This window comes from Rosa chinensis, chromosome 3 (genome assembly GCF_002994745.2).
Source record: "Rosa chinensis cultivar Old Blush chromosome 3, RchiOBHm-V2, whole genome shotgun sequence".
NCBI lineage: Eukaryota > Viridiplantae > Streptophyta > Magnoliopsida > Rosales > Rosaceae > Rosa > Rosa chinensis.
The window spans coordinates 43,165,667-43,181,995 of record NC_037090.1 but is presented as its reverse complement, the minus strand read 5'-3'; the positions used below and the strand labels follow the sequence as shown (position 1 = coordinate 43,181,995).

Genomic DNA, 16,329 nt, shown 5'->3' with positions numbered 1-16,329 from the left:
AGCGATGTGGCGTGCGACACAACTAGAGAGCGTCCAAAGACGCAACAAAGAGTGATCAGCGGAAGTTACACCCGAAGTCTTTGCTTTGCTTGTAATCCACATCCAGTCTTCCTTCCGATACGTATTTTTATAGTCATCTCACTCAACAGCTACAGCAGGACCGAGTCCACCCGCCTCAATCCATTTCTTATTATTATTATTATTATTATTATTATGGGGATGGTATCCCTTGCAATTATCGATTAGAAGACCAAGTCTTGTTTTTGAACATCCATCCATGTGGTGAGCTGACCTGAGCAAGTTCAAGTTTGTTGATTAATTAGGATATTGAGCCATGAAGGCCGTCGTCTTGCTCTGCTGCTGCTGCTGCTTTCTGTTCCAATGTTTCGCTGTTGGAGTTGATACAAACCAGACAGCAGAGCTGCTTGTTGATGCTTCTCAATCATCCGGACGACTAGTATCTCCAACACTCTTTGGAATTTTCTTCGAGGTTCGGTTCGGTTCGTTTCGTTTCGTTTGTTCATGATTGATGATTTCTGTTCCAACAGCTTATTTTTGACTTTTGCTTGTTCTGTGTGTGGGTATGTCCTCACTGATTTATTGTTTGGTTTTAGTGGAGCATTGTGGTTGCTTGTTCAATGGTGTATTGATTTTGGATTATATGTATTCAAATGCTTTTCGCTGCAGGAGATTAACCATGCTGGCGCTGGTGGGTTGTGGGCTGAACTTGTAAGCAACAGAGGTACTTCTCAACTCTCAAAACTCCAGATAATACAAAGTGAAAATGAATGTTTGTTATAGAAAGCTGCTAAACAGGGATCTGCCTTTCTATGAAAAGAGTGGGATCGCGTGTGGACCTAGGAGTTTGGGTTTTACCATCAGATAACTGTTCCGTATCAACTTAGAGATGACTGTGCTTCAATTAGTACGGAAGCTGCAACTTCAATGGTTGTGCTTTTGTGCGAGTACGTGTGTGTTCATAGCTATTTGAGTATCTTTCTACTGTCTCAGTACATTTTCCAAGTTTGTTTTCCAATCTGGTGTGCTTGTTATAAACCATGCCTGCTTTGCTACTCATATGTTTGGGAGTGGATGGATGGGTTTTGGCGACTTCTTGAAACATTTACTGAATGAAAATTAACAAAATATGGTTAATTCACTCTGAATGCAAAGCCTTTCTGTTCATGTTAATAAAAGGCTACTTGCTTCTGCAAGTTTGGTTGGACACATTGTTGAGAATTTTCTTTCTTTTTGTACGGTTCTTCCATCATTTTCTTTCTCATTTTCTGCATCATATAAGCAGTACATATCTACTTTGCTTTATTTATTTATTTATTTTATTTATGTTCTATTTATTTTTTACTTTTTTTGGTTTCTTTCTTGTCTGGATTGTCTCTCTATCTATTCTGTCAGTCCATGGTTACAATGACTTCTTTAGATTTGTATTTTGTATAAAATGGAGTGTAATGTTACCATTAGCTATCCAGGCTTGCTATATTTCATTGGCTGTTTTAGGAATGGGGTTTATAATAACTTTTTCCCTCAGGTTTTGAATCTGGGGGACCTAACACTCCTTCCAACATTGATCCCTGGTCAATTATTGGGAATGAGTCATCTTTGCTTGTATCGACGGACCGGTCGTCATGTTTCGAGCGCAATAAAGTTGCACTTCGAATGGAGGTTCTATGTGACAGCCAAGATGCCAATATCTGTCCTTCTGGGGGTGTTGGTATTTATAACCCTGGGTTCTGGGGCATGGTAAAGACTGTTTAACTCCAAATTTCTATTGGTTCAGCTTCACGTATAGCTATGTTAACTCATTACTTGTTTTCGAGTTCTCTGTTTACGAGTTTAAGTTACAATCCCATTACTGGCCCTGGTGGGACCCTTGTAAAAGTTACATGTGTTTATATATTATATACAAATAAACAGCTCTTCTAGTTCTTCATAGGGTTAACCTTACTGGAGCCTATGTTTATTTGTAGATTTGCTACATTTTTCTGACTCCCTGCCACTGTCCTATTCTTACACTTTTTCCTTTTCAGAATGTTGAAAAAGGGAAGACCTACATTGTAACTCTTTATGTTCGTTCATCTGGAGCAATCAATGTATCTGTATCGTTGACGAGTTCCAATGGATTGCAGACTTTTGCTGCTGATAACATTATGTGAGCATCAACTTTATGCAGAGACTTTGTAATCAAGACTTTATTGCTAGAACAATTGTATTCCGCGTTAGGAATCAGAGATTAAATTTCCATTACCTTGCAGAGCTTCTGTTTCAGAAGTTTCAAACTGGACGAAATTTAAAGTTCTGTTGGAAGCCAAAGCAACAAATCCTAGTTCAAGATTGCAATTGACAACCACCAGAAAAGGGTTGATATGGTTTGATCAAGTGTCAGTCATGCCTTCGGACACATACAAGGTTCTTTTTTCCTCTACAAATTCATTCATGTTCATCACAACTTAAGCTTCTTCTGTGGGTTTCAAATACAATTAAATTTGGAACTGCAGTGAAAATTATTAAACTCATAGAAATTTAGCATCTGGTTATAAAGTGAAAAATTGGCAGTAATCTGATAAAGTCAGAAGTTGATCTCATGGTTATACCCAACATTATTGAGTTCCCAACATTCAAAGTTTAATTTGATACGACTTTTATTTTTTATTTTTTTGGTTGAATTTTGTTAGGATTTAGGAGCCTGCTTATGATTACATGCATGCATCCATTATGTATCCTTTTATTTGGCCCAGGGACATGGATTTAGGAAGGACCTTGTCGACATGTTGGCAGATCTAAAACCCCAATTTATTAGATTTCCAGGTAAATCTCCTCCCACTCCCACCCCCCACCCCTCTTCTCTCTCTCGCCTCATTGGTTTTATTGTTGTAAGTTAGAGTAGTGAGTGGGAAAGTTGGACATGAGTGGAAATGCAGGAACCAGTCCAAAATGAGATCATATATAATTACCCCGTATATCATCAACTATATAATTCATAAAACTTCAGAAAAACCTGAACTTTAGGGTTCATTTAAATTAATATCCTAACTACAAAACCTTTCATGATCAATACTGTGGTCTGGACATGTTGGTGAGCTGTAACCTGTTAGATATTTATAAATCCACACCAAGGAGGTCATTGGTTCGAATCTCACTGGCATATGGAGATGATGGGTTGAGGTTGGCTAAAAAAATAACTGAAGTTCACGACATCATACACCGAGTTACCAAATCTCTTAAAGACTTGTCAAGCTATTCATGGAACTTGTGGTTCCACCATTCATGTTGATCTCTAAATAAGCACCACATGGCAATAATTTATCTACATAGATAAAAGAAATTTAATCAGTTAAATGTTAAAAGGACTAACAACTCAGACTGACAAAATTGTTAAACAATACTAATCATAAAATTTTGAGAAAGAAAAGAAAAAAAATGGATAGTTGTTTTCAGCTTCAGGCCATACCTTGAGTCCAAAGTCAATGACTCCTTGTAAGGAAGGGATTGATGTTGGTAACTTGAACCAAAAGACAATGTTTTCTCTGAGGGCAAGGAGTGCCGATCGCTTGAGCTATTGACATTGGAACCATCAGTTAAGTGGCCGGTAGACACATCCAGAAACCATCATAGCGCCACCACTGCACTAGAGAGTAGGACATCTTGACCTACAAGCTTTTTCCGATCCGCAGGCTAGATCTGCTCAATCGAATCATCCATCTGATTTGCCTCACCAGTAAGGTCCAAAATGAAAAAAACAAAACAAGCTACTGCTAAACAACCAATCCAAAAAATCTATTATTTGCAGAAACTTTTGATCGACATTGACTAAATGCATTGATGTCTTCTTCCTGCTTCTCTTTTGTCTTCATTTATCTTCCTCTTACCTTTTTGCTCGCCTCCCATAAGTTCTTCATTAGAGGCATGAAAGGTTCAATTTAGCTTCTCTACAAGCCATTGATCTCACCGTCCTACTACCTACCACGACCTCTGAGTTAGTTTTGAAAGAACAGTACACTCCTGGATTTGAAGGTCCTGAAGATCCTTCATGGGTGTCTTTCTATGATGGCCATTTCCATGCTAGAGGGTGAGGGTTGCTAAAGATGGATCCACCGCGGACAAACCTTTCATTTCAAATTTCCTCCCGGCTGTTCTTTATTTCTTAAATCAATATTTTGGTTGTTTTGATAATGGAGGAAGTGAGCTATTTAGTGAGTGCGCATTTAAATGAGAATGGATAAAATGACTATATATTTGCTTTTAATTACATTTTGTGTTTCACTCTTAGAAACTATACAGCTTATATGAGATTAAAAGCGACTTTCTTTCTGAATTCATCGTAAATGAAGACTGATTCCCTTAAATTTTCTTTTCAACATGGATTATAAACCAATATGTTCTTGAGATATAAGTAGTCCTACCCTTACCCAGTTTTCACCACAAAGGGGGAAAAAAAGTAAACTGAACAAAGAAATGGATAACAGCTTCTATCTAGTTTCAGAACAAGAGATACCATTACATTATTGATTCACGAAGAAGATATCCTCGTGATTGTTGTCTTCATTTATTTAGGATTTATGTCCTTATGGAAAGAAAGCAGTCTGATTTCGCTTTTTTGCATTGCTGGAAATTGCTGATAGATAAGTTTCCAGCTTGAGGGGGGAGTGTCGTTGTTCTGAAGAATTGATGTGCTCTTTATTTGTGTTGCTTTAGGTGGCTGTTTTGTTGAAGGTGAATGGTTAAGAAATGCATTTCGTTGGAAAGAAACAATTGGACCATGGGAAGAGAGACCTGGACACTTTGGTGATGTCTGGATGTACTGGACTGATGATGGACTTGGTTATTTTGAGTTTTTGCAAGTAGGTATCTTGCTAAATGGTCAGGGATGCTTGATGTTTGAATAAAATGGTGGTTGAACTACATAGAATTATACAAACATTGTTTTTGCAGCTAGCAGAAGACCTTGGTACACGGCCAATATGGGTGTTCAACAATGGTACTTCACATTTCTTTATTGTGTGACTTTCTTTTTCTATGATTTTGTGGGTTTATCATTATTGTTATTGACATATAAATTTCATAGGAATCAGCCACAATGATCAAGTTGATACTTCCAATGTCTTACCGTTTGTACAGGTATGGTTGAAGTCTGACCGGTTCTTATTAGCTAATCTGTGATATAGTTGGTTGATTGCTATTCAGAATTATATTCATACAGCTGATTATGTGATTTCGTTGAAGAAACGTCAGATTCCAAAAGACGAGATTTAGTAGATCAAGTTTGTTTCTGTTGTTTTTGTTTTGTGGTTTGTGCTTTTTGTTTTTGTTTTTGTATTTTGCTAGTGGTACTTGTATTTTGTTCATTTATGAATCAACATCCTTTTATGTAATCCCTTTCAGTTCCAAATTCCAATGACATATTCTGTTTTACAGGAAGCTCTTGATGGTATTGAGTTTGCTAGGGGCGATCCTGATTCTACATGGGGTTCTCTCCGTGCCACAATGGGACACCCAGAGCCCTTTGACTTGAGATATGTTGCTGTTGGGAATGAGGATTGTGGCAAAAAGAATTACCGAGGTTTGGATATTTTGTAGGTCATAATTTTCTTCTAAAGTAATGTTTATATAGATAGAACAAATTAATTTTCAGGTATACTGCACAGCACAGATTCACTTTCTGCATGCATGACATAATTGCTAGTACGAATGTGCTTAATATATGGTTGACTTTCCACATAGTGAATAGCTTCCAGATTTGGAAAATACTTAAATCAGATAATGATCTAGTTTTCCAAACTAGTTCATGCATGATCTGCAACCCTTTTTCTATAAAACAAACTTGAGATTACTGGTTTGTGCACCAAACGATTTTTTCAGTCCTTGGGAAAATGTGCATCATTAAATTCAAACCCATTATATACTAAATTTCTTTTAAGAGCATTCTGTCAACGTGGTGCAGAGTAAGAACAAATTTGGCAGCAAGTTTGCTTCTAGGCATCTTTATGGTTTTTTTTTTTTTTTGCCCCTTCCCTCTTTAGACTTCCTTCCCCTTTTCGTCACATGCATAAAAAAATTCTCTGCCTTCTATGATTCTGGATCTGAATACGATCTGGATTGTTGGGAAAAAAAAAAAATACCTTTCAACCATGCAGGCAGGCACTGATCAGATTTTCAAAGTCAGATCTGATTTCGAAACCCATATATTGAATTCCAAACTCAAATCAGATTTCGAAAGATCTGGGTTTTTGGAGATTTGTTTCAATGATGAAATGGGAATGAAAAACCAAGAGACCTGAACCGATTTGAACCAACAATCAGTTCATGTTTTTCTTGTTTTGAAACCAGAAATTGACAAACCTGAACTGAATCCGATGTTTCAGTTCCAGTCTCGGTTCCCACATTTTTTGGGACCGGCCTGGCCCAATCCCAGCCCTTAATATGAGAGAGGGCTTCAATCGGGATTGGCAGCAACCCAAGAAAACCCATCCCTGATCTGTGATTTTGGCAGCAACCTCATCTTAGAAATTCTTTTATTTTTTCCACTATATTTTTTTTCTTCTTCTGTTCATTCTGTCATCCTTGGCATTTTTTTTCCCTTCCATTGAGTAGTCGAAGAGTACAATGAAAGGGAAAAATTTTACTTGGTTATGCTTGAGTTGATGGAGAGGGATGGATACAGAAGGTGTGGATTTGTAATAAAGCGTGGATAGTACAAGACTTAAGAACTACCTAGCTGTGACAAACGTTGGTATGAAACCTTGTCCCGAGGATGTCCAGAAACTGTGTCTCGATGCTTGTAGATGTGCATTTAGATTGAGATGAAGCAAATTGGCTTTTCCTTGGACTGATTTATGAAATATCATTTATGTGTGAAACTGCTTAGAATGTGTTAAGTTCCTTTGTGTCATTATATTTTCAGCATGTGGTTTCACTGAGAAAATCAAGTGGGTCAATTATAGAAAGCGACATGGAGCGGGCCAAATTGAGCAGGACCTATGAATGAATTATATTGTCTCTGATATAGTGTTAAAGTTAACAGTGCCATACACAAAATAATTGGCAATAGTTGGAGAGACATTAGGTTCGATGCAAGGCTTACATTAGAATGTGTACTGGTTGTGGGAATTTGTATATTAACATGACTTATGATTTTTCACTTTCTGTTGACCAGGAAATTACCTTAAGTTCTACAGTGCTATAAAGCGTGCCTATCCGGACATCCAAATAATTTCTAACTGCGATGGCTCTTCTCAACCTTTGGATCATCCAGCTGATTTGTATGACTTTCATGTAAAGTTCTTAATACCAGCACTTGTATAAGATCTAGCTTCTAGTGGATTTCCATTACAGTTCAATGTGTGGGGTCATTGATTTAGGAACATGGTGCGAGGTTTGAAATACGATTCTTTTGTTTAGGTTTATACTTCAGCAAGCAACATGTTTTCGATGGCTCATCGGTTTGATCGTGCACCACGTAAGGGTCCCAAGGTATAGTGATGAGCTTTCTTCAGATTTATTAATTTTCCTGAGAATTGGTAACTATTAATTCTCTGTGAATTCAATATGCTCCAGGCTTTTGTGAGTGAGTATGCTGTGACCGGAAAAGATGCTGGAGCAGGAAGTCTTCTCGCAGCATTGGCAGAAGCTGGATTTCTGATTGGGCTTGAAAAAAACAGGTTCTATAGCTTTATAATTCAATGGCTCATTGATTTGATCGTATTCTAAATAAGCAATCAATCATTCTCAAAAGTTTCAGCAGGACAATACAATGATAGTTTTTGACAATTTGGACATGACAAGGTCTGTTGCCTAACTCCTAGCCATATCTGTCTCTCACATAAGACCATGCAAAATTGAAGATCGATATTTTCTCTTATATTATTTTCAAATATAAAATTTCTCTTTGCAAAAACTGGTCCAGTGGCTTCCACATAACAGAGATACCACAATATTTATTGTTTCATTTCCCCCCACCACCCCCCCCCCCCCCCCCTCCTGCCAGATCTGAAAGGCTTGGTGCCAGATACCTACACAACGTTTTTTTTTTTTTTTTGGCTGCTCAACTTATGATGCTATGTTACAAAATGGCCAATCTTGAATTGACCGCAACTCAGTCTGATTTTGTGTTAAAAAATTTTGGGTGTCATGCACGTGACATTTACTCATGGGTATTTCTTCTCCTATATTTATTCTTTACTCCTATCTCTTTTCTTTTCTGTTAAGTACATTCTCAACTAGGTTAACTTCTTTACTGCGCCACACATTATGCTCTTCCAACTTCAACTAGTCATGGTCTCACAGGTACATCAATTTCATGCCAATTACCATGCCTCCACCTCGAGGATCATTGAATCTAGCCTGCTGATTACTCCTAAACCTTATTATTACATTTCACCTGCACGTTATAATATTATTTAGGTCCTCCAGATCTTTTTTCTATGGGATCAATTTCAAACGCATCTCAGTGGTTGGTTTTTGCCTTTTTGGGAACTTGGCTTCCTATTTGATTGGTTTCAAAATTTGGGTTACTTTGAGTCCGGTGTAGGAAAGTTCAAACCCTACCCATTATAAAACCCCTTATTATGATATGATTACTCGATAAATCAACAGCTAACAAGATGTTTATTGATTTGGGATTAAACTGAGTAAAAACAAAAAAAGGGGAGCTAATAGCAAAACAGAAAATGAAATGCGACTTGATTATTAGATTAAGATGACTTGTCTGATTATTATAAAATGACTTGTTAATTAAAATACTAGCTAGCAAAAGATTAATATAGTGTGGGATGGGAAGAATATCTAGCTACTTGATGATTAGCCTGTTTTAATTAGTCTAACACTCTAACATGGCAACAGTGTGATATTGGCGATTGAATTACCAAAACGCTTCAGACCAAAAATAAAAAGAAAAAGAATCACCAAACGACGAGTATGTCTTTTTAGGGAATTAATTACGAGCAGATTCTTTTCATTTCTTTCTAGGATAACATATTAAAGTAACATATTGAAGTAAGGGACTTTAATGAACTGTGATCAAACTCTGGATTCTGGACTCTGGAGACATCGACTCTTGTAGCAGATGTTTGTTACGATCCCTGCATTTACCTTTCTCTTCATTGGTATTGGGGAGAGAGAGTTATACTTTGGGATAATGTATACTGAGAGCCCCTGAACTGTAGAAATTGCAAAAATGGAATTTTTAGATATATTTTTCTATACACAGGTAGCACTGTGTTGATTTGTAGTTCAATGAACAGATATATATATATATATATATATATATTTTTTTTTTTTTTTCCCTCTTTTCCTTAGTTACCTCTGGCTCACCTGTTTTGGTTTGTCCACAGGTTTCAAATCAATTGATGCATAGCCATGCATTAAGTAACATGCCCAGAATAGACAAAGGAAGGATCTTCATTTAGATTCCTTTCTTGGACATTAGGATAATTTTCTTTTTCTTTTTCTTTTAGTCAACTAAATTAGTTTGTGAAGTGACCTAAATGTACATACATGACTTGCCAATGGATAGGATAAGAGTAAATTGTCAAAGTGTTGTTTTGTCAAAAATTCCATTCAAAAGACATCGTCACATGATTCACACTTGCTCATTTTTGACTGAAGATAGGCAGCCAAGTGTTGGATGAAGGCGTGGTTTGTAATTTTTAATATTGTGTACCAAAAGAGTCTGATGGCTTATACTTTGTACCCTGTTGGTGATACTTCAAGATATGCCTCCTAGCGTGCTACAGAAGAATCACCCAGTACAAATGTACTACAACTATCGAAGCGTGGGATCGAAAACCAAATGAGCTGAGCTATATAACAAATTTAGACTGTGCTTTTATCTAGATATAGAATATTATATTACTCTAAATACTTCACTCTAAACAAGAGTCTGTGTGTTAGGGTATACTGATCAAGGATTACCATGACAGAAGTTATTGATTCTATTCTTTATAGTAATTTATTTTCCTTTGCTTTGTTATGTGCTTGTTGTCATATGTTTGTACTGCATATTATGTTTCTGGGCTGAGCATCTGTAAATCTAATTCCAAGAAAAACTATATTTAATTTTAAAGATGGGCAGCTACTGAGTACTTCCACTGTTTTTCCCCCCTCTATTAATCGCAGTGATGTTGTTGAGATGGCAAGTTATGCGCCACTCTTTGTGAATGCCAATAACAAGCGGTAACTTTGTGATCTCATTATTTATCTCCAAAATTATCTTTAATTTATTCTAGTTTTTGTAAGAGGATCATAATTCCTGTTTAATTTACTAAAATTGAAAATTTCTGTCATGAAGGTGGAACCCAGATGCAATCGTGTTTAACTCCTCACAGCTGTATGGAACTCCTAGCTACTGGGTGCAATGTTTTTTTAGTGAATCAAGTGGAGCAACTATTTTCAATGCAACACTCCAAACAAATTCTTCTACTTCACTTCTTGCATCTGCAATTTCGTGGAAAAGTTCTGAAGATCAGAATACTTACCTAAGAATTAAGGTATGTTGGTTATGCTAATATTTTGATCTGAGTGAGTTTTATGCTTCATGATGTTTGTATTCATATTGGTTTGCATTCCAACAATTTTTTTTTTTTGGAGTGTTCAACATTTTTTAGCTAACCTAGAACTTGCTGTTTTCGTAATGTTCTTATGGCCCTACATATAGCCGGAATGTCCGATATGGAAACAAGCTGTAAAACTACTGTTTTTTCGCTGCTTCAATTGATATGTACTAGATACCGGTACTCAATAGTTGCTTGTATATAAACTATAGTAGCAATTTCCTAGAGTTTCCTGCCTGAAGATTGTTGGATTCGGCAGGAGGCCCCAGTTTGGAGCCTGGGTTCGCAGAGCCGTTTGGAGGGTTTCTGGGTTATCAAAAATGACAAATAACTTCATCTGAAGTGTCATTTTAATGATATTCTCTTCTGTTTTTTTCCCCCTCCTTTCATTCTGACCTTTTAATTTGTCTTGGTAATTCACCTGGTCCATAAAGGTTTTTCCTTTGAGTTGCTTAAACAATCCATTTGTTTATTCTTCATATTCTATTCCAAATTTGAAACTCCTTAATTTTTCTTGTCTGAAGAAATGGTTTGCACCAGTTGTCTGTTTATATCATAAAAAAAAAAAAAAAAAAAACTAAATACTAGTCACTCCCTGTACTTTGCTCCCTAAGACAGTTCAGTCCGTTACCTTCTAAATTCACCAGATTACACCTTGTTCTCTCAATTTCTCACCCAATAGGTCCAAAATGCCTATTATACCCCCACTTCCTTTTCTTCTTTTTTAAAATTTATTTTGTTTTCTCTCTTTTATTTTTATTTTTTCTGCTTACCTCTCTCTCCCCCTCTCTCCCTCTCCTCTCGTCTCCCATGGCGGTATTCTTCGGCTGTAATCCCACTTATACTCCAAATTAAACCCATCTCTTAACACCCGAAACTGGGCAGCGAGAGCTGAACCGATCAAGGGTAGCCTCGAATTCTAGGTCAGGCAGCACTGCAACTCTCACAATGCCAGAAAAGCCAGAAGAAGTAATCAAAGTAGTGGTTAGTCAAATCGATCGGCATAGAGGTGTAGACCAGCCATATCTTGTCGTTATGAGCTTTATCGTGTGCTTGGTTTGATCTTGATTCGAAGAGAACGGCGTAATGATCTTGATTCGAAGAGAGGGCTTCCCTGGATGAGATGAAATCTGAGATTTGAGGAAGGGAAGTCGAGGGTGAGGCTGAGGTCAATCAAAGGCAGGGATGGTGAGGGTGGCAGAGGCGGATTTGAGGAGGTAGGGTTGGAGGTACTCTGGCTGATCACTGTTTTTGAGGGCTAGGTTTTGGAAGGAGTTTGTGGGGAGTGGGATTTTGAGGAGGTTTTGGGAGAAGAAGAGTGAAGGGTTTGGGAAGATTATGGATTGGGTTTTGGGGAAGCGGAAATTAGGGGAGCTGGTACTTGATCATGAAGGAGGCAATATTGGGGGAAAGATCCGAACTCTTCGACTGGAGCTTGGTGGAGAGTGATTCTTCGAGTCAGGGCTGATAAAAGCCGCCATGGAAGGAGGGGAGAGAGGGAGAGAGAGTGAGAGCTGAGATTCGATCGAGAGAGAGAACACAGTGGTGGAAGAGGAAGAAGCAAGCAGGGGAAAAAAAAAGGAAAAAAAAGAGAAGAATAGATTTAAAAAAAGAAGAAGAAGAAGAAGAAGTGGGGTATAATGGACATTTTGGACCTATTGGGTGAGAAATTGTTTCTCCCAATGAGCAATATGTTGAATTTAGAAGGTGAGGGACTGAACTGTTTTAAGGGACAAAATACAGAGAGTAAATAATATCTAGTCCAAAAGAAAAAAGGTAATAAGTAAACCTTAGTGATGCAGGACAAGTAGCAAAAGAATTGTAGAACTAGGGTTTATTTGCAGCAGTCTCGATTGTTAGAAAGAAAAGGGATTTAGAATGAGAAACTTAAGAAGAAGAGGGATAGAACTACTAGCATCACACCAGTAGGGTTTCTAGGCATCACACCTAAGGTTAGGTTGCATCACACAAACCTGGAGAGAAGCAAAAGCTTTCAATTTATTAACTCAATTATGAAAATAAAAGACTCCAGAGGCCTCTATAGATAGGGAGGCTCAGACAATTCTAGAATACCTAGGAATATCCTTATGCTTAAAAGAATCCTAAAGAAATAGTTCTAATAATAATAATAAGAATCCTAATAATAAAAGCCCAGGTTTATTTGAACTACTTTCCAAATCCTGACTTAACGTATTCTGCTCGTATTCTTCATCATTCTCCCCCTGTTGAAAGACTCGATTCCGGCAAGTTAAAGGTGTAGAATCCCCTTCCCAAACCACCAGGCTCAATCTGAAACCATTTTGACATAAGAATGTGAAGAACTTTCCCCTTAACAGCATCAGGTGTCTTAAGCGTCCTTCTCTTGTATATGTCCCTGTCAACTGTCCTCATAGGCTTCAAGACAACCGTTTTCTTGTTAAAGAGAAAATAATATGTATTTTCCTTTCCACAATGGTGCACATCTCGATCAGATAACCACGGTCTTCCCAGAAGGACATGTGCTGCCTTGTATGGCTGCAGGTGTGGCTGCTCTGGAAGTTTGAGGTACTCAACGGCAGAACTTGAGACAGCAGCTGCATTTGAAGCTTGAGTTGTAGGAGGTGCTAGATTGTGTCTAACGACAGAACAAAATGAATTGTCTGAGTCTTCATCTAGATCAGATGGCTCAAAGTTCAGTAGTCGAAGGTACTGTCATCCCCACCTTCCTTTTGGTGCTCCGTCTCTTCTTTGTCGCTAGTGTTGGTGTCTTTGACTATAGTATCTTCTCTATCTGCCTTCTTAGTTGTGGAAGCTTTTCCAGGACCTTCTTGTTTTGTGAGCCGAGCGTCCATTGATTCAAGTTGTTCCAAAATCTTCAGCAACAAAACATCTCGCTGATAGTCAGTCATACGACCCCCGAAGTTTTTCCGTGATCGTGTAGCCATTGGATCAAACTGTTTGTTTACAGACGGCGCCAAAATGACGCAGGACAAATAGCAAAAGAACTGTAGAACTAGGGTTTATTTGCAGCAGTCTCGATTGTTAGAAAGAAAAGGGATTTAGAATAAGAAACTTAAGAAGAAAAGGGATAGAACTACTAGCATCACACCAGTAGGGTTTCTAGGCATCACACCCAGAGAACTTAGGCATCACACCTAAGGTTAAGTTGCATCACACAAACCTGGAGAGAAGCAAAAGCTTTCAATTTTTATTAACTCAATTATGAAAATAAAAGACTCCAGAGGCCTCTATATATAGGGAGGCTCAGACAATTCTAGAATAACTAGGAATATCCTTATGCTTAAAAGAATCCTAAAGAAATAGGCCTAATAATAATAATAATAAGAATCCTAATAATAAAAGCCTAGATTTATTTGAACTACTTTCCAAATCCTGACTTAAAATATTCTGCTCGTATTCTTCATCACTTAGAGTTTGAGAGAAGAGGTGGCTTCCTCCCTGTGAATGTTCTCGGAAACAGTTTCCTATTGCTGGGAGCCGGGTAACTGTTCTATGAAAACAATTTTCGACTGCTGGGAGTGACATCTTGAGGGGAGTTGCTGAATATTGAGTTTTGAAAATTATCGGTGATGTTTTGGTGCCTTCATCTTTGCAATTGTTGTGGTTTTGGGTTTTCTGGATGAAAGTGCATTGGTTAGTTCAGATCATGGGTGGTTTGCCTTATGGTGGATCCAATGAGGAAGGTGACAGCTCTGTAATTGAGGGCCTGGAAGTTGGTTCTCAGCCACTCTTGTGTCTTTAGCTTGCATATGGTCGATCAGGGATGCTGACGGGCCTGTACACCTGAGTTGGTGGGCCAGGGTCTACTCTGGTTTCAATATTAAGCTTCCCTTCTGTAATTTACTGCTATCTTATGACTAGATCAGGAGTCCTAATAGAACATCAATATTGGTTTTTAGTCATAATTAAGGACTCGTATGTGTCAGACTTAGGTGCCAGATTTATTCTGTTTTCCATTCTCTGTTTGGTTTCTCGATCTTTTGGACTAATGATGAAACTAGGAACTCTAGTGGAGGGTAAAGCTTTCTGCATTGGTTACTATCTAGCTGCTGTTACTAAGTTTTTCAATTCTAAGAATCCTTATGCTGTTTTTAGCACATAATTCTTCCTACTTCCAAATCCAATGGCAAGCACGCAATGTAACTTATGCATACCTTCAGGCAGAATAGTAAGAGTTTCGTGTGTATATTACGATCTGACTGAAGTAGTATACGAATCATCTCCAAGGAAGCCATTGATTGTTCTCTGTTATTGCTGTGTAAGATTACTGTTAGGTGTTTAAATCCCTATGTTAGTTTCATCAGCAGCTTCGTTCTACTTTCAGCACTCTCTAATAATATGGTGGATGTCGTGTTCCATGACATTTTATTTGTGATTTCTTTCTGCAGATTGTGAACTTTGGAAGCAACATAGTAAATCTTACGATCCGTGTTGATGGGTTGGGGCCAAATTTTGTTGGTCTGTCTGGATCAACCAAGACTGTGCTCACATCTAAAAATGTGATGGATGAGAACTCGTTTGGTGAGCCAAAGAAGGTATTTGAGTTGGGAATGAATGTTCGCTTCATTGTATTTAACTTTGAACTTTATGTCTATGAGATTCTGTGTTGTTTCCTTCTTATTTTTTATTTTATTTTTTTGACCAACTTCTACCCTACTTTGTATTCATTATTTTTAATAGAACAATGGTGATACAGAATTTAGCATCATATGTGAGTGAGATATTAGTCATTGCACGGCCAAAAATTATATAAAATTCGTGTATAATGTGAGGATGAGTACTAGGACACTATTCAACAAACATTACAATATGGTATTTGTTCTTTCCATCCAATATAATATTACTTGGTGTTTTGTTATGTGCAGGTCATACCGAACCCGAGTCTACTTGAACAGGCTGGTGAGGAAATGGATGTTGGACTTTCTGCACATTCCTTCACTTCAATTGATTTGTTAATGGAACCAAGTTATATCAGGACTGGAGCTGATTCTTTCTCCCTGTCTTCTATCTAAAAGATATGAAATTAATATTTTATAGTAAATGTAATCAAGATAAAATAATCCACAAATTTATTGGAAGAAATAATCCCAATCAAAATTGGACCTTGTTTTGTGTTGATTTACTAGTGCAGGTTTTGTATCAGTTTAATGTCGTTGGCCATGTTTATATTAAGTACTGTAATTAGCTTTGTAGTACAAGCTGATTTAATCTATGTTGGAGATGTATTTTGTTGCAATTAATGGATTAAAATTGTGGCAATTCAATGTAGCTTGTGAATACTTCCTCATAGCAGTTTACACCTTTTGAAATTGACAAAAGAGCCTAGTCAAGACACTTATGAGCGTGGGATTGTTGAGTGACTCGTCGAGTTATGGTAGTGTGCGATCCATGGGAGGCCCTTCTGTTATCTTTGTACAGCATTTAGAATCTATTCGAACCTCTTCCTTCAACCTCCTCTGCTAGGCTTCCCATTTGGGTCTGAGGTTGTTGAAGTTAGAATGACTTGGTCCATAGCCTATTCTAGGACATCAATTTTGGACTTGAAATCAATTAATTCCTGTGTTTTTTTTTTTGCTCTCTCATAAGACCACACATAATTAAATAGACTTACAGTTTTAACATTAAAATTAATCTAATTTACATGTGGTGCCACTGCATCTGAAATAAGAGAAAAATAATCTCCCTCCATCCAATTAAACCTTCATCCTTTTCAACCATCCTATCAAAGGCTTGCCTAAGCTCTAGAGTAGTCTACAACATAATAAAT

The 16,329-nt window shown here is 37.5% G+C and overlaps 1 protein-coding gene across 1 annotated transcript; it reads left to right on the top strand.

The window, feature by feature from the left end:
• The first annotated feature begins 334 nt into the window (after positions 1–334).
• On the top strand, positions 335–15,798 carry LOC112191653 (alpha-L-arabinofuranosidase 1). Its single transcript, XM_024331035.2, has 17 exons — positions 335–490; positions 688–742; positions 1,547–1,758; positions 2,046–2,167; positions 2,271–2,424; positions 2,754–2,823; positions 4,711–4,856; positions 4,948–4,993; positions 5,081–5,133; positions 5,431–5,575; positions 7,169–7,287; positions 7,414–7,485; positions 7,570–7,673; positions 10,129–10,185; positions 10,301–10,499; positions 14,951–15,097; positions 15,428–15,798. The coding sequence occupies exons 1-17, from the start codon at positions 335–337 to the stop codon at positions 15,572–15,574; spliced, it is 2,004 nt and encodes a 667-aa protein (XP_024186803.1). The 3' UTR covers positions 15,575–15,798.
• The last annotated feature ends 531 nt before the right edge of the window (positions 15,799–16,329 follow it).

Coding starts and splice junctions, on each gene's coding strand:
- LOC112191653 (XM_024331035.2), top strand. CDS start 335: ATGAAGGCCGTCGTCTTGCTCTGCTGCTGCTGCTGCTTTCTGTTCCAA. Junction 743..1,546: donor TGAACTTGTAAGCAACAGAG/GTACTTCTCAAC, acceptor TTTTTCCCTCAG/GTTTTGAATCTGGGGGACCT. Junction 10,500..14,950: donor ATACTTACCTAAGAATTAAG/GTATGTTGGTTA, acceptor TTCTTTCTGCAG/ATTGTGAACTTTGGAAGCAA.